This window comes from Squalius cephalus (assembly GCF_949319135.1).
Source record: "Squalius cephalus genome assembly, chromosome: 8".
Classification (NCBI taxonomy): domain Eukaryota; kingdom Metazoa; phylum Chordata; class Actinopteri; order Cypriniformes; family Leuciscidae; genus Squalius; species Squalius cephalus.
Genome location: NC_137129.1, coordinates 42,073,105 through 42,099,604, shown reverse-complemented (window position 1 = coordinate 42,099,604; position 26,500 = coordinate 42,073,105). Strand labels below are relative to the sequence as shown.

Here is a 26,500-nt window from a genome sequence, read left to right as displayed (position 1 = left end):
GAGGGAGGGGAACATGAATTTAAAACAATAATGATGTGCACCAATAAATCATTTAGTATAAACACTGCAATATTCCATTTTAAAAAGAAAAGAAAAAAGAATTGTCCATTTTGGTTTCATTGTGACTTTAAGTCAAAGTTGTTCTATATTCATGAGAAGCGCTTTCTGTCTTTCCTCCTTTATGAGCTTAATAAATCTGATCTCTCTCTCTCTCTATCTCTCTCTCTCTCTCTCTCGTTACTGTTTGACAGTCGAGTCGGGTGTTAATTAGTTGATCTAACAGATTTCTCAGACACACACACAGAGTCAGGTGATGTGACTCTAAATGAATCTCTCATTCTCACAGTGTCTCTTTACTGACAGGACTCGAGCTTCTCATCAAATGCTCAGAGGTTTAGTCAGTGTGTAGTGTGTGTGTGATGCCCGTGTAAACAGAGCTGATTCGCACTTATAGAAACCGGTGCATGTAAACACAGTCACACGCTTCTTAAAAACTCATTCAGTTTGAACACATTTAAGGTTTTAAAATTTAAACATCTTAAATGGCATAATACAAGTCCTTTTAAGAGAGCTTAATTTGGGTATAGAAAAACAGGAAATGAATTATGGCCCAATTTTTATTATTGAACACTATCATTATTAAGGATAGTTTTGACTCTAGGCTCTATGATGAATTGCTTTTGTTTGACGAAGTCTCTTTGGGTAAATGCACATTGAAACTGAAACCCTGTATTCAGTGTGAGATGATTCTGAGAGTGTTTCTGTGTTTCTGACCTCAAACTGTGATCGAGCTGTAATTAGAGCAGCGGGGCGGCGAACCCAATCCCATAATGCATCTCTCTCCTCTGCTACCCACAACTCCCTCACATTGCCCTTCAAAACTAACCGTCTCTTCCAGAACTCAGACAGATGGCCTCAGTGGAACAGAAAAGTTGCTCAGAGGTGGAGAAAGTTATTCATTTTGATGAAATATCTTCTTTTCTTATTATTATTATTTTTAGAATAACTTTTTTAGATAAATCATTCACAGTACGACCAGGAACACACAAGTAGACCGAGTCAGTTTTGGTTTCAAGTTAGTATGAATAATGATATTTCAGTTTTGTTTTCTGCGGTCGGTTCGCTATAATCATATGATAATGAGATGCTAATCACATGTAAATTTCCTCTCTCACCTGAAATGGCGGGAAGATCCAGCACTCATTAGGCCATGTTTTCCACAGGAATAGAGATTTGTATCCACACTATTCCCGTGATGCTTTGTGTGAATTATGCACACTGTAAATAATCAGCAAGTGGTGTGAGCTACTAAACTACAAGTACACTTGTGTATGCAGTGCGCTGATTGAAAGACAGGACCGGAAGACTATGAAAGTGTCTTAAGGGAGATATCATCGTGATTTATTATAGTTTTACTTTTGATTTAGATGAAACTATGATTACTATGGTAATTTTTATGTGGGTTATATATTTGCATATTAATGTGTATGATAATGAGCTTGTTTTTTAGAGCAAATATATTCTGCATGTTGTTTACGTGTACTGAACAAACCTCTAGAGAACACACACACATATTATTATTATAATTTCACATGGATACATAAACACACTTGTGTAGTGGGAGGAGTTATAACAGGCAATGCGTCTCATACTGTAGAGTAGGAACTATACTGGGTTTGAAACTTACTTCGCAACTGTTAATAAAGTGTGTTCTGTATAGTGTGAATGAAATCCAGACGTCCTTCATCCTCTCCCGCGGCATCATGGGATAGTAAACTGTCCATCACATGCACACTTCAGAATCCCGCCGGAAATAGTAGGACTTTTCCCCTACTGTTTTATGAATTACTCGGCTCACTAGTTGTTCGCATACTATATATAGTCTGGAAGTAGGCATATTTGGACACAGCGATGGTTTGTTACGTGAACTTTAACTGAAATAAAATATGAAACAAAAACAAGTTGTATAAACCAACAAGAGACACTAATTACTGTAATGGTGACTTCCGTTTTACAGAAAATATAATCAAAAACGCCACATAAAGGTACATTTGTTAAATTTGATAATACAAATATTTATGTATATGTAATATTTGTCACTATGCTTTGCCCAAAGTGCATCATTATGATATTGTAAGTTCTTGCTGTTTAATATTAATTTATATTATAACTAATTTATTTAATTATATATAATAATAATATTTAACTAAATGGCCTAAAAAAAATACTTACATTTTTTATTTGAATGCTATTTTTTTTTCTGCATTTTCTGCAAAAGTGGGATTTTAAAGTGCACATATTAATTGTAGTTTAGAAGTTTAGAAATAATTTTCACTAATAGAATTGCTAGTACATTTAGCAAAGTATCGACAAGTAACAGAATTTTGATATTTTTGAAGTAATAGTACTGAAATTATATTTTCTTGTAAGACTTACTCCAAAAATCTATATATTGTTTTAAAACCATTTCTTTTACAGTGGATGTGATGCAGAAGTGGAACGTTCACATTCTTAAATATTAGCTATTTTATGGAAAGAAATTGTAACAAAATTGTGAAAGAAAAGATCCATTAAACAACATTAGTGTTTTTCTCAGGAGAAAGTCTCCGTCTGCTCTCCACTAGACTCAGAGCTTCATCTGTTCGTCTAATCTGAGGCGGTAAAAGGTCTAGAAGATTTCAGGAGAACGTGGAGCATTTAATACAGACAGAATGAGAGGAAACTCACATTAACCTCTTCATTAACACAGATGAGATGTGAACGGGGTCCGAGTCGCTGCGAGTCACATGATCAGACTCAGTATTTGTGTCATTTCTGAAAGCATATTCAGCAACAAACACACACACACACAGGTTTCCCACAATTATCAGAGCGTCGGAAAGAACATATGCACGGAGGAGTCCAAGTGTGTGTTTATGTTTGTTTACACAACAGGAGGAAACACACACACACACACACACACACACACACACACACACTGCCAGGCACGTCTGCTTCCTGTGCCAGTCACTCAATCCTTCCAAACAAGGAACACATTGAACATGTACATGCCAGTAGGAGATGGACACACACACAAACACATACATACATAAATACAGTAAGCATTCTGTGTGTGTGTGTGTGTGGCTTCATGGATTAGAGTGACCATAACACACACACACATGACAGATGTTGTTGGGCTAGTTGTCACACTTTTCCTGTATATATATATATATATATATATATATATATATATATATAAGTTATATGTAAATATTTATAGAAATATTATATTTAAAATATTACAATTAAATATTTTAAATATAATAATTTTAAATAGCTATAAAAAATTATATTTCTTAAATTTACACAATGTTCATATTATGTATACATTTTGTAGTATATATAAAATTATTATATTAAATTATTTAAATTGTATTTATTATATACTATGTTATATTATTCATTCATTCATTCATTCATTCATTATATTATTAGTCTGTCTCACTGCTGTTTATGAGTGTTTATTAGTGTGTTGGTCTATTAGTGTGTGAATGAGAGTCGAACCCTGATCTGTCGTCACAAACTCACATTCTACACCAGGGTTCCTCAAACTCGGTCCTGGAGGGCGGCTGTCCTGCACAGTTTAACTCCAACCCTGATCAAACACACCTGAGCAAGCTAATCAATGTCTTCAGGATCACTAGAAACTCACAGCTGTGTTTGATCAGGGTTGGAGCTAAACTGTGCAGGACAGTGGCCCTCCAGGACCGAGTTTGAGGAACCCTGGTCTACACAGTTACGGTCCGTGCACACTGAGTCCGAAATTTTCGTATGCATTTTTTTTCTTCCGTATTCGTCATTCAGTGGCTCTGAATCTTCAAACACCTCTCAAAACGCTTGCTTTGGACGCAGAAAATGGAGGAAAGTTTTGGAGGCAGTGTGTAAACGTGACTGACACGACGTGAGGTCGTATTTAGTTTTTACAGTGCGGAAATTTCAGACCTTTACACGTGTTCATGTTCTCACACGACTGACACAACCAAACATTTGTCCTCATGCATGATTCTGTAAATAATCTAATGCATAATTGTTCATTAAAAATGCAGTGAAAATCCCCAATGTATAATTTCTCTGTATTTCTCAGATGCAATGTTATTTTAGTATCACTGATATACTGTACAATATTAACATTTTGAATAATTAAAAAATATATATATTTTCCATATTATTTTAATTTTAGTTGTTTTTTTAGACATGTTTTATTGCTTTGATTCTGAAGTTGCAATGTTTGATTCATTTTAATCTTTCAAACTGTCAATTACAGCATAAAATGCGAGTGTTTAAGTCACATGAGTGATCTGTGTGTGTGTGTATGTGTGTGTGTGTGTGTGTCTGTGTGTGTGTCTGTAGCAGCAGGAGCAGGACCCCACTAACCTGTACCTGTCTAATCTGCCCGTCTCTATGGATGAACAGGAGCTGGAGGCGGTGCTTCGACCCTTCGGTCATGTGATCTCCACGCGCGTGTTACGAGACGCTAGCGGCGCAAGCAGAGGCGTCGGCTTCGCCAGGTAAACCAGCGCGTGTGTGTGTGTGTGTGTTTATATGTTATAACCTCAGTAGACAGAGTATTAATAGACTTTAAATAAGGTATTTTCATGTATTCTGTGCTAATGAGGCTCAACTGTAAAAAAATTATTGTGATTTTAACGGTAAAAGTAAAAATGCTACAAATAAAGCTGAAAAACTGTTAATTGGCTGTTAACTGAAAGTTTCTGTATTGTATACGGTAAATAACTGTGATAGATCAAACAGTACATTTAATGTAATTTTACAGTAAAATACCGTTAACTTTTATTTTTATTTTTATTTTATTTTATTTACAGTTTTTGGAAGTGAAAAAGAACAAGTCATTATATAATTTACAGTGAAAAACCGTAAATTGACATTCCCACAATTCCCTGCTTGACACTTCACATTTGATGTATTATTTTTTTAAATAACTGTTTCTTCATAGTTTTTCTTAGGTCTTTCTAATCTGTTATGTACATTAGGGTTAGGTTATGTTACATTTAATGTTGTTAAATTAATGCTTATTGCATTTTTAAAATTTCATGTGTGTTACCATGATGGTGTTTAGTGTTTGTGTGAACGACACTGTGCAGCTTCTGTTTATTATTAGTATTAACTTCCTTATGGAAAAGCTGCTTGTGATGAGCTTTGATTCATCATGTAAATGCAAATGAGCTGCTGCACCCGGCACAGGGGGCGGAGCTTCAACAGCTTGTGTCCTGAAAATTTAAAAAACTTTTTTGTTCATGTTTAAATGTATGTTGCTGATTTGGAGTTAACTATCTTCTAGTCATTGATTAGCATATTCTGTCATGATAATCTATAAATCGTGTTCAGGGGGCGGGGTTTATGTAAATTTTAGGTTTCGTGATGTCACTAACCCAGGAGGAATGTGGTGTAGTCTCTACCAGCCGTTTGTTGTAGTCCTTAAAAAGCGATTTCTTTAAAAGCAAATATCTCCCTTTGCTTTGAACTTTGAGCGTCGTAACTTTGCAGATGTTGTTAATGCTCAAACAGCAACATTACACACTAACTAAAGTTAGAAAAGTGAAATCATAATCAACCACCCCTTTAAGTTAAGTCTGTAAAACCTAAAATGTTGCTACCGTATATTTCACGGTAAATTTCTGGCAACCACAGCTGCCGATTTTTTTTACCGTAAATTTAGCAACTAACAAAACAAAACACAATGTTGTGATTTCCTGCTGTCCGTTTTGTTCCAGTCATGTGTGTGAATGTCTGTCATGTGTGTATTTTCTTCTTCAGGATGGAATCCACAGAGAAATGTGAAGTTGTCATACAAAATTTCAATGGAAAATATCTCAAAACTCCACCAGGCGTCCCAGGTACCAGTGCCTCTGTGTTCAGTACAGTACTCGCATAAACGCTGTCGTTTTGTCAAATCTCCCGCATCAGTCTTGATGAATGAGCAGGTAAACGTGTGCTTGCAGACAGATCACTAACACACACTGTAACTGACATCAGTGATGCGTGGGTTGATCCAAAATGAGCGGGTGCCTGCGGTTACGAGTCATCCAAAAATATTTTTAATGATATTCGGGTCGCGGTCGGTCGGGTCGTTTGAAATCGGCCGCAAATACACAAATGTTGTGCTTGTGAGAGCTTCAATTGGGCATCCATGTGGCGAAATAGCCTAAGCCTACTAATACAAGTGGGAAATCCTTATTTACTTTTTGAATGTTGAGCATTATTAACTTTTGAATAAATGCTGACGCGGGACAAAATGCCCGATTTCCCAACAAGTTGAACTGAGCAATGCCATTGTACCATTTTAATAGGCTACTTTTAAACGCATATAACCTAGCTCAGTAATGTCAGTTTTATGTATTTTCTGAGAGGGGGCGGGATTTTTGTTGGGAAAGTCGGGGTAGAGACGCACACTTCGATTAGACTGGATAAACACATGTAGCATCTTAATTGTTAAGAAAATGAAACGAAATAAATGAATAAATCAAGCCTTTATTTCATAACACTAGGCTATATCATACAGCATCCCTAGTTCCTATGTCTATGGCCCAATGACGCTACGATGAGCATTTACTACTTTTAAAAAAATGCGGGTCAGGTACAATAATTTTTTTTTTTTTTTTTTTTTTTTGCGGTCCGAGTTGCGGTCGGGTTAGTTGAAAATGTCGGTCGGGTGCGGGTTGTTATGCATTGACCCGCGCATCACTGACTGACATCACCGGAGAAACTGGGGATTTATGGATGTTATTGCTCAGATGTTGCTCTTTTAGGGCCCTTTCACATCTACCTTGTTTGGGCCGGATTTTCGGATTTTTCAGTTTGGTCTGAATCAAAATTACAGGTGTGAAACCTCCCCTGGACCACGGTCTCGATCCGAATCAAACTGAGCAAAGGTTTGGTCTGTTTCTAGTGTGAAAGTAGCCTGGAAATCCAGACCTAAATCGGAAAGATTAATGGTCTGGCGTCGACTAATGAAGATCGGCCAGCTCGAGGGGCGGCACCAAGCATGCATTTGAAAATCTCACTGCACGCAATTGGATAACACTACGACCAATCACAACAAGCCCCATACGCTTAGCTACCAGCGGCGCTAACTGGTAGACTCTAGACTATTAGACTCTTACCGGATCCGGTCGGCAAAACAGCAAAAACGCCCTTCTTGCAAAGGAACGATTCGAGCGCCGTCTTCTGTTCCTCTTTTAGAGAAAAAGCCAAGTCTAACTCGTTCATTGTAGCGGCCAAAGCCGTTTCAAACAACTGGTGTTCATCCATAGCCATCTTGCAATGTTTACTAATGACTTTGACGTCACAGCGCTGTCGTCATCTTTAGCTCCGCCTATATCAGATAACCCGCTGTGATTGGTGCATCTCAGATCAAGGGCATATTTAATAAGCATCATTACTCGACACCAGAGTAACTCGCTGAGCAAATTCAACTTGTGCTCTCGCGAGAACTCTGGATTACCAGGGTAGTGTGAAAGCATGTTCTGTGTGTTCATGTTCTGACTTTCAGACCGTTTGCAGGAGGTTCCGATGGTTCCCGAAGGATTGCTTGAGTCTTCTCCTCCTTTCCTGCCGGCGACGATAAAATGTTCGCACGACGAGGATGTTCATCTGGTGAATTTGAGCTAGCCTCGAGTATAGCTGGTGCTGCAGGGAGTAATGCCGTAATAATAACAGTACAGTGGCAACGATATGCGTCTGTTCATTCATTCTTGTCAAAGTTACCCGCCGAATTGACAACACGCTGATGTCAGACACACGTCCGCTTACAAACCAATCAATGTCAAGATGCAGCCCATATAGATGATGACGACAGGATGCGAGTGTGTCATGTAAAGTTCTTTAGTGCGCTTGGTGTGGACTTTCAGGTGTGAAACGCCCTAACACACACTGACGAACATCACTGGAGAAGCTGGGGATTTATGGATGTCATTGCTCAGATGTTGCTCTTTTAGAGCTCACAGAGTTCTTGGTTCTGTGACCCTAATGAGTCGTTAGTCATCGTCCAGTGAGAGTCTAGAGCTCTGATTCTGCTCATATGATTGGATGAGAAATATTTGAGCTCATATTGAGATCTTTTGATTGATCTCAGACTCTGGTTTAGAGACGTGTGTTTCCTCTCGGTGTCTCAGAGTCTCAGTGAGACTGATATGCAGGAGTTTCTGCTGCGGGATCTATCTATCTATCTATCTGTCTATCTGTCTATCTATCCTTCTATCTATCTTTCTATCTGTCTATCTGTCTATCTATCTATCCTTCTATCTATCTATCTATCTATCTATCTATCTATCTATCTGTCTATCTGTCTATCTGTCTATCTATCCTTCTATCTGTCTATCTATCTATCTATCTATCTATCTATCTATCTATCTATCTATCTGTCTATCTGTCTATCTATCTGTCTGTCTATCTATCTGTCTATCTATCTATCTATCTATCTATCTATCTATCTATCTATCTATCTATCTATCTATCTATCTATCTATCTATCTATCTATCTATCTATCTATCTATCTATCTATCTATCCTTCTATCCATTTATCCAGTTATCTATCTGTAGATCTGTCTTTGTATACTGTAAATAGATTTCGACAGATAGTGATTTAGTAATGTGTGTGTGTGTGTCTGGTGTTGCTGTAGTTTCAGTGTCTGTCTCTCTCTGTCTGTCTGTCTCTCTCTCTCTCTCTCTCTCTCTCTCTCTCTCTCTCTCTCTCTCTCTCTCTCTCTCTCTCTCTCTCTCTCTCTCTCTCTCTCTCTCTCTCTCTCTCTCTCTCTCTCTCTCTCTCTCTCTCTCTCTCTCTCTCTCTCTCTCTCTCTCTCTCTCTCTCTCTCTCTCTCTCTCTCTCTGCAGGACCGTCTGAGCCGCTGCTATGTAAGTTTGCTGACGGCGGTCAGAAGAAGAGACAAACCCAGAGTAAATATTCACAGAACGGCCGAGTGTGGAGGGAAGGAGAGGTGAGAACTCTCACACTCTCACACACACACACACACACACACACACACACACACAGTGTGTCATTTACAGTAAACCAGGCTCACCATTACCACACGTCTCCTCAGGCTCAGATGAGATCCTGCTGTGTGTCTCCAGTCATGAACATCTACACGCGCGCACACACACACACACACACACACACACACACACACACACACACACACACACACACACACACACACACACACACACACACACACACATTCACTAATGCAGCACAGATTGATCCACATGTCTCCAGTCATAAACATCTGCACACACTCACACACACTTTCACTCACTCACTCCAGTCATGAACATCTGCACACACACACACACACACACACACGCACACGCACTTTCACTCACTCACTCCAGTCATGAACATCTGCACACACTCACACACACACACACACACTCACACGCACACACAATTTTTTCAATTTCAATTTCATGTTGCTTTATTGGCATGACAAAAAAAAAATGCATCTGTGTTGCCAAAGCATAAGAACAAATATAAACAACAACAAGGAGTTAATACATCTGATATAGTAATACAAGTAAACAGGATAATTATGATGTAGATGCAGATACTAAACACATTCTGTGCATGTCCCTCAAAGGGTACGTTGAAACAATAATATATATATATATATACACACATACACATACACATACATATACATATATATACACATACATACATACATACATATACACATATATATATATGTACATATAAAAAAGAAGAGAATACAGACAAACAAGATAAAAACAAAAAAAAAAAAAATATATATATATATATATATATATATACATATATATAATACATAACTTGTATAAATACCTCTTAAACAATTTTCTATTAATTTAGCCTTGTATTGTGGCAGGAGAAGACATATTTAGCTGCTAGCCATGCTGTGCTTTTATCTTCCCCTAATAAAAAAGGAAGCTTTTTGTCCTCAGAGTAGGTAGTGAAGCCTGGTATATGTTTTTCAAATTTTTGGAAATATTTGGTTCTTAAGTCTTCATATTTGGGACATGTACATAGGAAATGTAATTCTGTTTCGATACCCTGGTGGCAGTGTGTACAGACACGTTCCTCTCTTGGTCTCCACACTTTTAAATGTCTACCTCTTTCAATTTCCAGCTCGTGGTCACTGACTCTGTATTTTGTTAAAATTCGTATTTCTTTTGGATTTTTTGTTTTGAGATATTCGGCCAATTGGATATCTCTGTTCAGGGATTGATAACAGAGAAGTTTGTGATGTATTTTATTTTCATTTTGCCATTGTTCTGTATACTCGTCTTTTAATTTAGTTTCAAATCTTTTGATTGAAGACTGAGGATTGTGTCTGTGGCGACTCTGATGCTCACACTTTCACTCACTCACTCCAGTCATGAACATCTGCACACAGCTGCTCTTCATCACCGCTGCGCTTCTGTAGTTCACAAATAACCCTCAGTTTTACTTCTAATTCAAATAAACCCAACCTCTGCAACGAGTGATGAGACCTTTCTTCCCTTATTTTGTTTCTATTAGTGTTTTCACACTCTGTAGCTCCGCCCACACTGAAATCTCATTGGTCCAAAATTATTTTGCATGCATAATATCAAGCATCATGTGAATTCTGATTTTGTCGAGTCGAGCAGCATTTTCATATATTAGCCTACATGCCGCTGAAAACATGTCACGTCTGGTTATAATAGTTTTAAAGGGATAGTTCACCCAAAAATGAAAATTAGCCCATGATTTACTCAAGTCATCCAAAAGCCATGTGTTTGTGTAAGAAAAATATCCATATTTAAAACTACATACTTCACTTCAGAAGGCCTTTATTAACCCCCCAGAGTCATGTGGAGCACTTTTATGATGATAGATGCACTTTTATGATGGACAGATGCACTTTTATGATGGATAGATGCACTTTTATGATGGATAGATGCACTTTTATGATGGACAGATGCACTTTTATGATGGATAGATGCACTTTTATGATGCTAGATGCACTTTTATCATGGATAGATGCACTTTTATGATGGACAGATGCACTTTTATGATGATAGATGCACTTTTATCATGGATAGATGCACTTTTATGATGATAGATGCACTTTTATGATGGATAGATGCACTTTTATGATGATAGATGCACTTTTATGATGGATAGATGCACTTTTATGATGATAGATGCACTTTTATGATGGATAGATGCACTTTTATGATGGATAGATGCACTTTTATGATGATAGATGCACTTTTATCATGAATAGATGCACTTTTATGATGATAGATGCACTTTTATGATGATAGATGCACTTTTATCATGGATAGATGCACTTTTATGATGATAGATGCACTTTTATGATGGATAGATGCACTTTTATGATGATAGATGTACTTTTATCATGGATAGATGCACTTTTATGATGATAGATGCACTTTTATGATGGATAGATGCACTTTTATGATGGATAGATGCACTTTTATGATGATAGATGCACTTTTATCATGGATAGATGCACTTTTATGATGATAGATGCACTTTTATCATGGATAGATGCACTTTTATGATGATAGATGCACTTTTATGATGATAGATGCACTTTTATGATGACAGATGCACTTTTATGATGATAGATGCACTTTTATGATGATAGATGCACTTTTATGATGACAGATGCACTTTTATGATGATAGATGCACTTTTATGATGCTAGATGCACTTTTATCATGGATAGATGCACTTTTATGATGGACAGATGCACTTTTATGATGATAGATGCACTTTTATCATGGATAGATGCACTTTTATGATGATAGATGCACTTTTATGATGGATAGATGCACTTTTATGATGGATAGATGCACTTTTATGATGATAGATGCACTTTTATGATGGATGGATGCACTTTTATGATGGATAGATGCACTTTTATGATGGATAGATGCACTTTTATGGACTTCAAAACAGAAACATCCTTTCACTGCCATTATAAAGCTGGGAAGAGCCAGGACATTTTTTAACATAAACACAGACTGTATTCGTCTGAAAGAATAATGTCATATACACTTAGGATGACTTGAGGGTGAGTAATTCATGGGATAATTTTCATTTTTGGGTGAACTATCCCTTTAAACTCGCTCTCATTAACTGTCATGTATAAATGTATAATTGCTCATGTGATGGAGTGACACTCTTCAGCTGAAACAGGATTAGAAAGAGACTGACAGCCACTGTTCACACACCGTCACATGTTAACGCTTCTCTGTGTGTCTCTGCAGACGGGAATGACACTCACATACGAGCCTGCCGTCATGCAGAACGGGTACGTCACACACACACACACACACACACACACACACACACACACACACACACACATACTTGTACAGACAGATGAGAAGAGAGAGAGACAGGAGGAAAGATTGCCTCTCCCAGTGTGTTTTGCTTACAGGAAATCCCTCACTTCCTGTTTTCTGTGTCCGTCTCCTAATGAAACATCCTGTCTGATACGAGATCACTTCCTGTCAGCTCTGATTTTTTACAGGTCGAGCTCCACAGCGCCGCCTACAGGACGCAGCCAATGCCATCATTTAAACCACTGTTACTTCAGTATCATTGAAAAACTATTATAATAAAAGTGAATTTAATATGTGGATTTAATATGTATAAATCCAAATTATAATTTAAATTATATTTATATACGTGTGTGTGTGTGTGTGTGTGTGTGTATAATTCAATTCAATTCACATTTATTGGTATAACGCTTTTCACAATACACATCGTTTCATAGTCCATTTTACATTAGAGTGATCTGTTATCAGAGGAACTGTCTAAGTTATGTATTTCAGAAATGTACATATACAAATCACAGTTAGCTAAAAATGTATTAATTTAAGGCAATGAGCTCATTGAAGTAATGAATACTTGTTTGTTAACAAATGATTGACATTTAGAAAAATGTAGCATTAGTGCGCATATATATATGTGTGTGTGTGTGTGTGTGTATGTGTATGTGCATATACAGTGTGTGTATATATATATATATGTATGTAAGGAATAATTGACAACAGGCCGTTGAATTATTAGAAAAATAATGCACACCCGAGGTGGTAATGCGGTCACGACCCGAAGCGGAGTGGCCGTTACACCTCGGGTGTGCATTATTTTTCTAATAATTCAACGGCCTGAAGTATATACACATATATATATGTGTGTGTGTATGAACATATACAGTATATATATATATATACATATATATATATATATATATATATACATATATATATATATATATATACATATATATACATATATATATATATATATATACATATATATATATATATATATATATACATATATATACATATATATATACATATATATATATATATATATATACATATATATACATATATATATATATTAGTGGTGGGCCGTTATCGGCGTTAACGCGCTGCGTTAACGCGAGACTCTTATCGCGCGATAAAAAAAATATCGCCGTTAATCTATTCCCCAAGTTGCGTTGGGAGATGATGACGCAATCTACCCGCGGCCGCGAGGTAAACCCGGCTGCAACGCATATTCGTCGTCATCTTAAGTAAACACGGCTGAAAGTGAAAGCAGCAACATCCATTATTTGGACTTGGTTCGGATTTAAGCCGTCCGACAAACAGCAGCAAACTATAGACAGAGTGTGTGGGGTAACGGTTCGGTAAGTTAACACACGACTAATCCGTTCTACCACCTCAAATTCAAAACGAAACATGATATCACTGAATACCAGCGCGCGCGTATTATTCTCATTCCAATATATCTTAGTGGTGTAACGTTAACACATAATCTCTGTCTGCGCCCGATTTTAAGAATCGTTGTTGTGTTTCTTTTTAACGGAAAAGACATTAGTTAGACAATATTATCACTTTAAATTTGGGGTTTCATAAGATCAAAGCTATAATAAACATTAGACCTACTTAAGTCTCTGCAGCTATTGTACTTAAATTTTATTTATCTGCAAAATTATGTTGTATACTTACAGTTTTGCACAATATATGTTCTCAAACTACATATACCCTTTAAAAAAAAATACATTTAGCAGTTGTTTAGCAGGGTCTGTGTAACCTGTTCTGAAATGGTTTTATTATAATATACTGTATATCGTTATCGCAAGAGGCTGCAATGTATATCACAATATAGATTTTAGGCCATATCGCCCATCCCTAATTGATAGCCTATAGTAGTTGATAATAACATAGGCCTACCTAATGTTGCCTATGGACTGTAACAGTACAGTAGTAACCTTTACAGTCTATGAGTAGAACAGCTTTCTCAAGCAGTTTGTGATGCATTGTGGAAACAGGAGATGAGCCCCTGGTCTAATACGCCACCTGTCTTGAGAAACCGGTTCACAAAGACTTACTTTTATAGTCATTATTTGGGTAGCACACATATTCTGAATGCCTTCGGCAGAATTCAAATGAGCCATTTTAATCTAGATTAATCTAGATTAATTTCAAAATTAATCTAGATTAATCTAGATTAAAAAAATTAATCTATGCCCACCTCTAATATATATATATATATATATATATATATATATATATATATATATATATATACATATATATATATATATATATATATATATACATATATATATATATATATATATATACATATATATATATATATACATATATATATATGTATATGTATGTGTGTGTATGTATATGTATTTGTGTGTGTGTGTATATATATATATATATATATGTATACACACACACACACTTTTAAAATAAAGTCTCTGCTCTGTTCATAAACCTGTGTTTGTCTCTGCAGTTTCTACTCCTCTCCATATAGTATCACTACTAACCGGATGATCGCGCAGGCGTCTATCACTCCGTTCATCACCACTTCACCTGTGTCGACTTATCAGGTGAGTGTGTGTGTGATTCCACGTGTCAAACACACACGCTCTGATCTCCTGTGAGCTGGAAACATGTTTGAGTTCGTGTAATGAATATGATCAGGGACAGACACCTTCACCTCCACATAGTCTTCATAAGTGTGTGTGTGTGTGTGTGTGTGTGTGTGTGTGTGTGTGTGTGTGTGTGTGTGTGTGTGTGTGTGTGAGGAACCGTCTCCGGATTCAGTTCTTGCTCTGACGGTCATGTTGAACAGGAGATATGACTAACAAATGAGAGAACGAGAGAAGGCGGCGCTGTCAGATGAAGAAGAGCTGTAATCCATCACTCTCAGATTGATTTATCAGTCTCAGCGCAGAGGAACATCGTCTTCTGTTCTCCTGGCTGTTCACAGCAAACGCACATTTACACTACTAATTAAGCAACAATATGTTCAAATTAAACCATTCATATCTGTGTAATGATGCATCTCATATACGGGTATATGTATGTATGTGTGTATATAACAGTAACGGTCATCTTGTGTAGATCATCTTCAGCACCTTGAATGTGTCGTGTGAGGTTGAGTGAGTGTATGTGTGTGTGTGTGGACAGTGTTTATGTTTTGTGAACACACGTTTGTGTTTCTTGTCGTTCACAGGTTCAGAGTACGGCATGGATGCCCCAACATCAGTATGTCATGCAACCGACAGTAAGTGACCTCTGACCTTTCGTCTCTATATAACCTTGTACATGCGCAAGTCTTAAAGGCACAGTAGCAGTTACTGTTTAACTGTAGGCATTAGAGAGGCTGAAAATGATATTGAAAAACTGATAGCATCGTGAGAACATTGCATTCCTGAGTAGTTTTACACATGAAGGATGTTTTTTCGATTTAATATGAGTTATTTTGACACAACTGCGGTGAGACCCACCGTAAGATACACACATTCTGTACCATGTTTCTCATGCTGTTTCTTGAGCGTTTAAATCATTTATTGACTTTGTTCAGCTCACATTCTGTCACCGAATTAAAGCTAGACGGATGAATTGTTCCAGATCAGCCACGTAATATGGAATCAGCCAACCATAACCAACGCTTTTATTCACTAAATCAATATCAGTCTGTTCTGTGGTGAAGTTTAATTTATTTTTACACAACTCAAACTCAGTCTATAAAAACAAGTGGTTAAAAACCTGGCAACAGTGGCACTGATCTGTGTGTGTGTAGGGGTCGATCATCAGTCCAGGACTCGATCACAGTGGCGTATCGGCTCCACCAGTGACCATGATGACTTCACTGACACCACAGATGAACCAGCTCACACTGGGATCTGCTGCTAACGTGAGTTATATGTCATGAGTCGTGTCTGCTCTGGCTTCAGATTCACTCTCCACTAAATGCTACAGAAAAACATCAACTGTGTTTGGTCACTGTCCATGTCAGTCAGACTGTCTAATTGGTTCTTGGTCAGAATATGAACCTGACTATTTCCTGCACTATATTCCGGTCTATACACAGGACTATAGACTTAACTATATACCAGGACTATAGACTTAACTATATACACAGGACTATAGACTTAACTATATACACAGGACTATAGACTTAACTATATACACAGGACTATAGACTTAACTATATACCAGGACTATAGACTTAACTATATACACAGGACTATAGACTTAACTATATACCAGGACTATAGACTTAACTATATACACAGGACTATAGACTTAACTATATACGCAGGACTATAGACTTAACTATATACCAGGACTATAGACTTAACTATATACGCAGGACTATAGACTTAACTATATACACAGGACTATAGACTTAACTATATACACAGGACTATAGACTTAACTATATACCAGGACTATAGACTTAACTATATACACAGGACTATAGACTTAACTATATACCAGGACTATAGACTTAACTATATACACAGGACTATAGACTTAACTATATACCAGGACTATAGACTTAACTATATACACAGGACTATAGACTTAACTATATACACAGGACTATAGACTTAACTATATACCAGGACTATAGACTTAACTATATACGCAGGACTATAGACTTAACTATATACGCAGGACTATAGACTTAACTATATACGCAGGACTATAGACTTAACTATATACCAGGACTATAGACTTAACTATATACGCAGGACTATAGACTTAACTATATACGCAGGACTATAGACTTAACTATATACGCAGGACTATAGACTTAACTATATACCAGGACTATAGACTTAACTATATATGCAGGACTATAGACTTAACTATATACGCAGGACTATAGACTTAAATATATACGCAGGACTATAGACTTAACTATATACGCAGGACTATAGACTTAACTATATACCAGGACTATAGACTTAACTATATACGCAGGACTATAGACTTAACTATATACGCAGGACTATAGACTTAACTATATACGCAGGACTATAGACTTAACTATATACGCAGGACTATAGACTTAACTATATATGCAGGACTATAGACTTAACTATATACCAGGACTATAGACTTAACTATATACGCAGGACTATAGACTTACCTATATACGCAGGACTATAGACTTAACTATATACACAGGACTATAGACTTAACTATACACAGGACTATAGACTTAACTACACACAAGACTATAGACTTAACTATATACCAGGACTATAGACTTAACTATACACAGGACTATAGACTTAACTATATACACAGGACTATAGACTTAACTATACACAGGACTATAGACTTAACTATACACAAGACTATAGACTTAACTATATACCAGGACTATAGACTTAACTATATACACAGGACTATAGACTTAACTATATACACAGGACTATAGACTTAACTATATACACAGGACTATAGACTTAACTATACACAGGACTATAGACTTAACTATACACAAGACTATAGACTTAACTATATACCAGGACTATAGACTTAACTATACACAGGACTATAGACTTAACTATACACAGGACTATAGACTTAACTATATACACAGGAGTATAGACTTAACTATACACAGGACTATAGACTTAACTATACACAAGACTATAGACTTAACTATATACCAGGACTATAGACTTAACTATACACAGGACTATAGACTTAACTATACACATGACTATAGACTTAACTATATACACAGGACTATAGACTTAACTATACACAGGACTATAGACTTAACTATACACAAGACTATAGACTTAACTATATACCAGGACTATAGACTTAACTATACACAGGACTATAGACTTAACTATACACAAGACTATAGACTTAATTATATACCAGGACTATAGACTTAACTATACACAGGACTATAGACTTAACTATATACACAGGACTATAGACTTAACTATACACAGGACTATAGACTTAACTATACCAGGACTATAGACTTAACTATATACCAGGACTATAGACTTAACTATATACCAGGACTATAAACTTAACTATACACAGGACTATAGACTTAACTATACACAAGACTATAGACTTAACTATATACCAGGACTATAGACTTAAAGGGGAAATGAAACATCCATGTTTTGGCACTGGTAGTAGCTACATATATTAGAAAAATCACTTTGCCAAAAATTTTATTTTAAAAAGTTTTTAAAACCACAGATATGACAAAATTATTTTCGTAATTTCTAGCTAGCGAGTCGCCATTTTGTAGTGACGTCACAGCCTACGTAACGGGGTTGGTTGGTTCCGCTGGTGAGTGAAGAGAGTGAAGCGTTACTGGACCGGACTGAATACGCAATTGATTTGAAATGGAGGAAGACGAACTTGAAAGACCTGTTGAGCCCGTGTGTCCCATTGCTTATGCATTTGAGTCGATACGGCGTGGGAACCGAGCAGTGGTACGTCGCTATGTCGAACAGCCGGTGATGGACATGGCTGTAGCCAGCTATGAGGTCACCGAGGTCCGGACCTCGGTCATTTTTTTACATTCAAAAATAAAATTTCAAGCTCTCTGAATGATTAATTAGCCGTTTAAACCATCTCATATGAGTGTTTGCAATTCATTTTGCTGCGAGAATCTAGCGCAGTGAACGGGGCTTGAGAGCGCGTTGTGAGGGCGCGAGCGCGATCCCGTGTTGCCAGATCCACCTAATGGAAAGGTGACAGTAGTCTTCTGGACTTGTTTTTCTGATTTCATGTCACACTTTAGGAAGTTATTAAAGTGGAAAGTTGCATGTTAGGGTTCGTGATATATTAATCTTATTTCCAAAACACAAGCTTTGAACTTATTTCGGATTATTATTAAAAAAAAAAATGAAAAAAAAATGTTGCTTGTTTTTCGTAGCAATATCTGGCAACATTTTACTGTCGGCATTAATAAAAAAAAAAGTTTATAGAAAAACTGTAATTGCTGACAGTAAGATGCCACATTCAGTAAGTCAAACGCAATGATCATCGTGATTATCTGTAAGAAATGTATAACACTATCAAAAACAATAGCATAATACAGATATGTATGTTACAGAATGAAATATGCCAAATACTGGCCATCAGGAAGACGGCTTTTTTATTTTGTCATTTCAGTGAGCCAAGGATTGAAGAGTAGTCTACACACACACACACACACACACACACACACACACACAAACTATAACGTTAGCAAATAGTTTGTAACATGTCTGTAAAATGTAAAACATATTGAATAAAAAATTATTTCACAAACATCTACAGTGTGCATGTGCAGTTTGTTAACATAACGTTAGACGTTGTCTTTTTGTCTGGTACTAATAAACTTCACTAGCTAAACACTAAGTTAGCGTTATTTAGCTAGTTCATGCTTACAGCTGTTAGCTAATAATGACCGTACCTAACGTTAGTTGTTCGCTGGTTCGACCAGCACATGCATCTTGTTAACGAGCCAGTGTGATGCAAACATGTATGAGAGGTTTGACATGATAATATGATAGCAGATGAATGCTTTTTATGCGTAGCTTAATGTTAAGTTTTATGTCTTTCACTGCGTTTCACTGAACTCAGCCCAGAGCCTTTAAAGCCAACCAACCCCGTGACGTCACGGGTTAGAATACTGCACAATGGCGGCGCCCTGGCCGCGAAAGATATAACGGTTTTTCTTTTTTCTTTTATATGTTTACATTTGTCATGTTTCTTATATAATTGTTGATTATAGTGGAAATCCATTTTGTAAATCATGTAAACTTGATCGACTGCTTCATTTCCCCTTTAACTATATACCAGGACTATAGACTTAAAGGGATAGTTCACTTTAAAATTAAATTTTGGTATGTTTTAGCTTACCACAAGGGCATCCAAGATGTAGGTGTCTTTTTTTCCGCAGTAGTTTCAATTTTGATATTTTTAGGTCAAACCGTTCTTGTCTGTCAGTCATATAATGCAGGTCTATGGTTACTGTCTCAAAGAGCATGCACAGAGAAGTCCAAATTAAAACAATTCCCCATCGTCCAAATTAAACAATTCCCCATCGTCCAAATTAAACAATTCCCCATCGTAAGTACACATTGATGGCCTAAGACACGAAACGAGCGGTTTGTGTGAGAAAACGAACAGTATTTATATTGTTTTTTACCTCTTATACACAGCCACGTCCAAGTGATCTGAGGGCGCGGGCGCATCCTGCTGTGTGACGTGTGCGCAGACTGGTGCATATATATATATTAGGGCTGTCAAACGATTAATCGCGATTAATCGCATCCAAAATAAAAGTTTGTTTTTACATAATATATGTGTGTGTCCGGTGTATAATTATTTTCTATATATAAATACACACACATGCATGTATATATTTAAGAAATATTTGCATGTATATACTGTGTATATTTATAATATATATAATTTATATTATATATAAATATTTTATATATAAATAACACATTTTTCTTAAATATATATGCATGTGTGTGTATTTATATATAGAAAATAATTATACTCCTTACACACACATATATTATGTAAAAACAAACTTTTATTTTGGATGCGATTAATCGCGATTAATCGTTTGACAGCCCTAATATATATATATACACTAGAATAGATGCCGCCTTGCCTACGGCATTCGTTCCAATGAACTGCCGTAGCCAAGGCGACATCTAGTGTATATATATATATAAATACTGTTAGTTTTCTCACACAAACCGCTCGTTTCGTGTCTTAGGCCATCAATGTGTACTTACGACGGGGAATTGTTTAATTTGGACGATGGGGAATTGTTTTAATTTGGACTTCTCTGTGCATGCTCTTTGAGACAGTGACCGTAGACCTGCATTAAATGACTGACAGACAAGAACGGTTTGACCTAAAAATATCAAAATTGAAACTACTGCGGAAAAAAAGACACCTACATCTTGGATGCCCTTCAGGTAAGCTAAAACATACCAAAATTTAATTTCAAAGTGAACTATCCCTTTAACTATATACCAGGACTATAGACAGGACATATACTGGAATATATACAAGACTAAAAACCTGACTATTGACAGAACTATTTACTAGACAGTATACATGCCTATATAGAGGAATATATACAGGCCCATATATAGGACTATATACTGGACTTTACACAGCCCTATTTAGAGGACTATATACAAAACTACAAACCTGACTATTGACCTAACTATATACTAGAATATATACCAGATTAAAAACCAGACTGCATATGGAACTATATACAAGACTAAAAACCGGACTATTGACCTAACTATTAAGTGGACAGTGTACAGGCCTATATATAGGTCTATATACACTACAGGTCTATATACCGGACTAAATGCGGGCCTATTTAGAGGACTATATACAGGTCTATATAGAGGACTATACACAGGTCTATATACCGGACTATATACCAGATTGTTCCCCACATCTAAGAGTTGTGAGAAAAGAAAGTTTACCTCACGGCGATGCCTGCATCTAGAAATAACTGGTGGTGTTTAGGGTTAATACATGGACGGGAGTGTGTTGAATGTGTTGTGTGTGTGTGTGCAAGGTCATTTAGAACCAGATTCACGTATTCTGTCTCAAGACACCCTGCTGAACCCTCTCTGTCATCAAACACACACCATCTGCCCCATCTGTGTGTGTGTAAACTACAACACACACACTTTCCCTTCAGACGACACTCCATCAGAGATTTAGTTTTAACAGTCTCAGTATTTAAGATGTAAAACGCTGATGCAGAAATACATGAATGTTCACTACAGGACCTGAATGAAAGCAGTTTATCATGTAATGTTATCAGAATCAGTGTGACTCTGATGTGCTTTAAACCTGAGAAACACACAGAAAAGGTCAAAACCTGTGAAAAGTAGAACTGTGTGTGTGTGAGAGCGTGAGTGTGTGTGCGTGCGTGTGTGTGAGCGTGTGTGTGTGCGAGCTCATCCAGTGATGTGCAGTTAGTCTTCAGTGCTGTGACACTGATGTAGTTTTACTCTGTGCTCCAGTACAGAAGTTAATCACCCGTGACCACACCCTTTAACTCCACTCATTAGCACTGACAGCTGAACCATCCTTTACACACACACACACACACACACACACACACACACACACACACACACACACAGGAAGGACTGCTTGATCTGAAGCTCTCGATCAGTCAGCGCCCTCTGCAGGACATCAGGAGAACTTAATGTGTGTGTGTGTGTGTGTGTTTCAGTACATAACGGCCCCTGTGTGTGTGTGTGTGTGTGTGTGTGTGTGTGTGTGTGTGTGTGTGTGTGTGTGTGTGTGTGTGTGTGTGTGTGTGTTTCAGTACATAACGGCCCCTGTGTGTGTGTGTGTGTGTGTGTATGTGTGTGTTTCAGTACATTACGGCCCCTTTGCAAGGATCGTTCATCCATCAGTTGACGCCGGTCCCTCGCTCAGCACTTCCAGTAGAGGTAAATCTCACACATTTCATGATAATGTGTGTTAAATATAGAGCTCTAGACTGTCCTTCTCAATATTCAGACGCCGTATGAGGGACAATATCTAACTGGGAATTTTCTAAGAAATATTGCAGGTTTGGTGTGCTTGTTCATAAGGCTGCACTATTTAGCCCAAAATCAATATGACTATAATAATAATAATAATTGTTGTTATTATTATTATTATTAGTGTTGTTTTTTGTTGTTATTTATTAAATAAAATAAGAAATATTACTATTGTAATATTCCACTGTACAATATATAAAAATATTATTTAAGCAAAATAATATAATAATACATTTTCTACAGTAGAATTTTAAAATTGTTTGTAGAGCTGCATTATTTGGCCCAAAGTTTTGTGATTTATACATTAATATGACTATTTTTTTATATTATTAAATGATAATATGAAACAAAATAAGAAATATTGCTATTGTTGTATTCCACTGTAAAATAAAATAAAAATAAAGCAAAATAATATAATGGTTATGTTATTTTATAGTGCAACGATAAAATTGTTTGTAGAGCTGCACTATTTGCACTACATTTGTCATTATATTTTAATATCAATATAATAATAATAATTATTACCAAATACAAATATTAAACAAAGTATTGCTATTGTTATATTTCACTGTTGAGTATTTAAGCAAGATAATCTAATCATAATTATAATTTTATTGTTTGTAGGGCTGTGCTATTTTGCCCAAAGGTTTGTCATTATACATCAATGTCAATTAAATATTAATTAGTCTTATTATAATTATTACAGTATAACTGTAAAATTCCATGACTAAAATGCAGTATAATATGAGTTTGAGTGTAGCGAGCCACTGAAAACACTGGATCTCGAGCTGCTCACGTGTAAATCAACACAGAAAACTTCGCTCTGAAACACGCAGCGCATATTTTTATTCGGTTAAATCGCAGCCTTCACGATTTGATTATCACACTGAGCCATCTCGCGATTCTGGGTTTATTATTACGATTAACCAGAGCCCGTCTACTGAGAGCCTGGCCACTCCCTATTAAGTCCTATTGTACCCAATTGTGGTTGTAGTTCCACCAGAGTTCCACTGGGGGCGATCGCCCATGAGTGCAGAATGAATGGGAGTCTATGGCGCTAGACGGCTAAATGTGTCTCTTTCACCCGATTGCCATTGAGAAATCTCAGATCTGATTGTAGGTTTTGCAAGTTCAACATGGGTTATAGGTCGAAAGTTGAATGAACGAGTACTTATGTCCTTTCGATTTCTTACAGGTTGAGTTGTTGTTGCCCATAACACGCTAGCATTCTGCTAATGAACGCTGATTGGTCAGTGAAGGACTGATTACGACCAGAGATACCGCTTGATGGTCTTTTAAAACAACAAAACAGAAACTCTTCTAGCACGTGTGTTTGCCTGTGTCCGCTGTGTTGTCGATGCCTCGTGCAGAGCGTGAAGGATTGCCGTAAAGCAGTATCTCTGGTCGTACGATGTGTATGACGTCATTGATATTTTAAAAGACTTTTTAAAGCAAATAAGTGACTCTAAAAAATCTAACACCCAGCAATGTGTAATTTCTTTGCATCTCCTTTCGAATACAACATTAAAATTACTAGACAAAAAATTATATCCTGAGAAAAGTGGATTTTGAGGGGTATAGCGCCATAGACCTCCATTCATCCTGCACTCGTCCTGTGAGCGCCCTCATGTGGAGCCAGAGTGGAACTGCAACCAGTTCAGAAGCCGGAAGTTTACTGAGAGTGGAAGTTCTCCCCTTATTAGACATTCTCTGGATTAACCGTGCAGCCCTACTCAATACCTGTACTTGCCTGTGCACTTCCTGAATGATGATGTCACTTCCTGTTCTCAGGGTGTATTAACAGAAGCTCCTCCACAGACTCCCTCGTCACATGACGTCCACGTACCACAGCAACAGATCACCGTGGAAACCAGTGACCTTATTCAACCCTGCTCCTTCCAGTCCAAGTGCGCACTACATCCTGTGCACTGCACACTACATACTTCACATCAACATTATAGTCAACTTAGCTAACATACACAAGACCAGCTTAGCTAAAATAAATAAAGATAGCTGTGAACCCCACATGAGCACTGCACATCTGTACACCCTGATGACCTTACAGGCCTTTATCATGATTAATAGACAAAACTAAAATAGTTATATGTAGATATTAACATTTATATTATATTTTAATGTTTATTACATTTTTTGTAATGATCAAACTAAAATGAAATGGTTGCTAACGTTATCCATCATTTAATGCATTGGGAATCATTAATCTAGAATATACTGTAAAATTAATCAAATATTCTGACTTTAAATGTAAAATCTGTTAGTATTAGTTGAAATTAACATTAATATTATATTTTAATATTTATAACTGTTTTAATGATCAAAACTTAACGTTAGTTAATGCATCATTTCATGCATTGGGAATCATTCATCTATATATACAAATATACAATTAAAATAATGAAATATACAATCTTGAAATGTAAAATCTGTTAGTATGTGTAGAAATTAACATTAACATTATATTTTAATATTCAATATTTTTAATGATTAAAACTTAAAAACAATTGTTAATGTTAGTTAATGCATTGGGAATCGTTCATCTAGATATAAAATATACTATTAAAATAATTAACTATACAAATTTGAAATGTAAAATCTGTTAGTATATGTAGAAATTAACATTAATATTATATATTAATAAATTAATTTAATGCACCTTTTATAATTTTTTAATGGTCAAATCTAAACTAAAAAAATATTCATTAATGCATAATTCAATGCATTGGGAATCATTAAACTACGCATAAAAATATACTATTATTTGTTTGTGCATATACAAACTTGAAATGTAAAAATCTTTTAACAATAATAAGTCTATTTAAATCTGATAATGCAAATCTGATTTTGTAATGCATCAGTATAAATGTTGTAATATATTAATAAATGCTGTGTGACACCTGTTCATGACACCTAATGCACACAGTCACGTTCACCAGCGCTAGTGTAAAGTGTTTAAATGAGTTTATCTGTCGAACTCTCTCATTCGGCTGATGCTTTGCTGGATTAATGTGTTCATCATTTGCAGCAGCTTTGAATGTTAATAGATGCATTGTTGATGTGTTGTGTGTGTGTGTGTGTTGTCAGATAGCGTCGTGAAGAGCTGGTGTACGTCAGCGTTTCCTTCTGATGGAGAATCAGACGCTCTGCACTGAAAACATGACTCATGATGAACACACAGGTGAACACACACTCCTACGGGACGAACGCACTGAAGACTCGGCGGCTCATGAGGAGAGTTTCATGATTCTTCCTTTATTTTAATGTCTGTCGGACTGAAGCTTCTTCAGAGTTCCTACATATGGGAATATTGTGTGGATAGATGATGTAGAATTATAAGAAGAAGAAGAAGAGCACGGACGTCTTCCTCAGATATTAAGCTATCGCATCTTCATATTGTTGATTTTCTTCTGTCAAATGTTGGAATTTACAAGAATATCACTTGCCTTAATTTGAACACATCTTGAGTCACCTGTGTATTGTGTGTAAAACATGGACGAACTGAATCCTGATTTCACACTGATCTTCTTCATTTGAA

The 26,500-nt window shown here is 36.5% G+C and overlaps 1 protein-coding gene across 11 annotated transcripts in view; it reads left to right on the top strand.

Moving 5' to 3' along the window:
• The window catches only part of LOC307163699 (RNA-binding motif, single-stranded-interacting protein 3-like), a 44,759-nt gene that overhangs the window by 17,775 nt on the left and 484 nt on the right, over positions 1 to 26,500 (top strand). For 3 of the 11 annotated variants that reach the window (XM_079879899.1, XM_079879891.1, XM_079879898.1), the window contains 10 exons: positions 4,393 to 4,550; positions 5,818 to 5,897; positions 8,894 to 8,997; positions 12,302 to 12,345; positions 14,862 to 14,958; positions 15,588 to 15,638; positions 16,158 to 16,271; positions 22,780 to 22,854; positions 24,739 to 24,854; positions 26,054 to 26,500. The exon at positions 26,054 to 26,500 is cut by the window's right edge and continues 477 nt beyond it. In XM_079879899.1, coding sequence (XP_079736025.1) covers positions 4,393 to 4,550; positions 5,818 to 5,897; positions 8,894 to 8,997; positions 12,302 to 12,345; positions 14,862 to 14,958; positions 15,588 to 15,638; positions 16,158 to 16,271; positions 22,780 to 22,854; positions 24,739 to 24,854; positions 26,054 to 26,117 — 903 coding nt within the window. In that variant the 3' untranslated portion in view covers positions 26,118 to 26,500. Of the gene's footprint in view, positions 1 to 4,392; positions 4,551 to 5,817; positions 5,898 to 8,893; positions 8,998 to 12,301; positions 12,346 to 14,861; positions 14,959 to 15,587; positions 15,639 to 16,157; positions 16,272 to 21,962; positions 22,519 to 22,779; positions 22,855 to 24,738; positions 24,855 to 26,049 lie in introns of those variants that run through there. The other 8 variants (XM_079879892.1, XM_079879900.1, XM_079879901.1 and 5 more) reach the window with 6 other exon arrangements.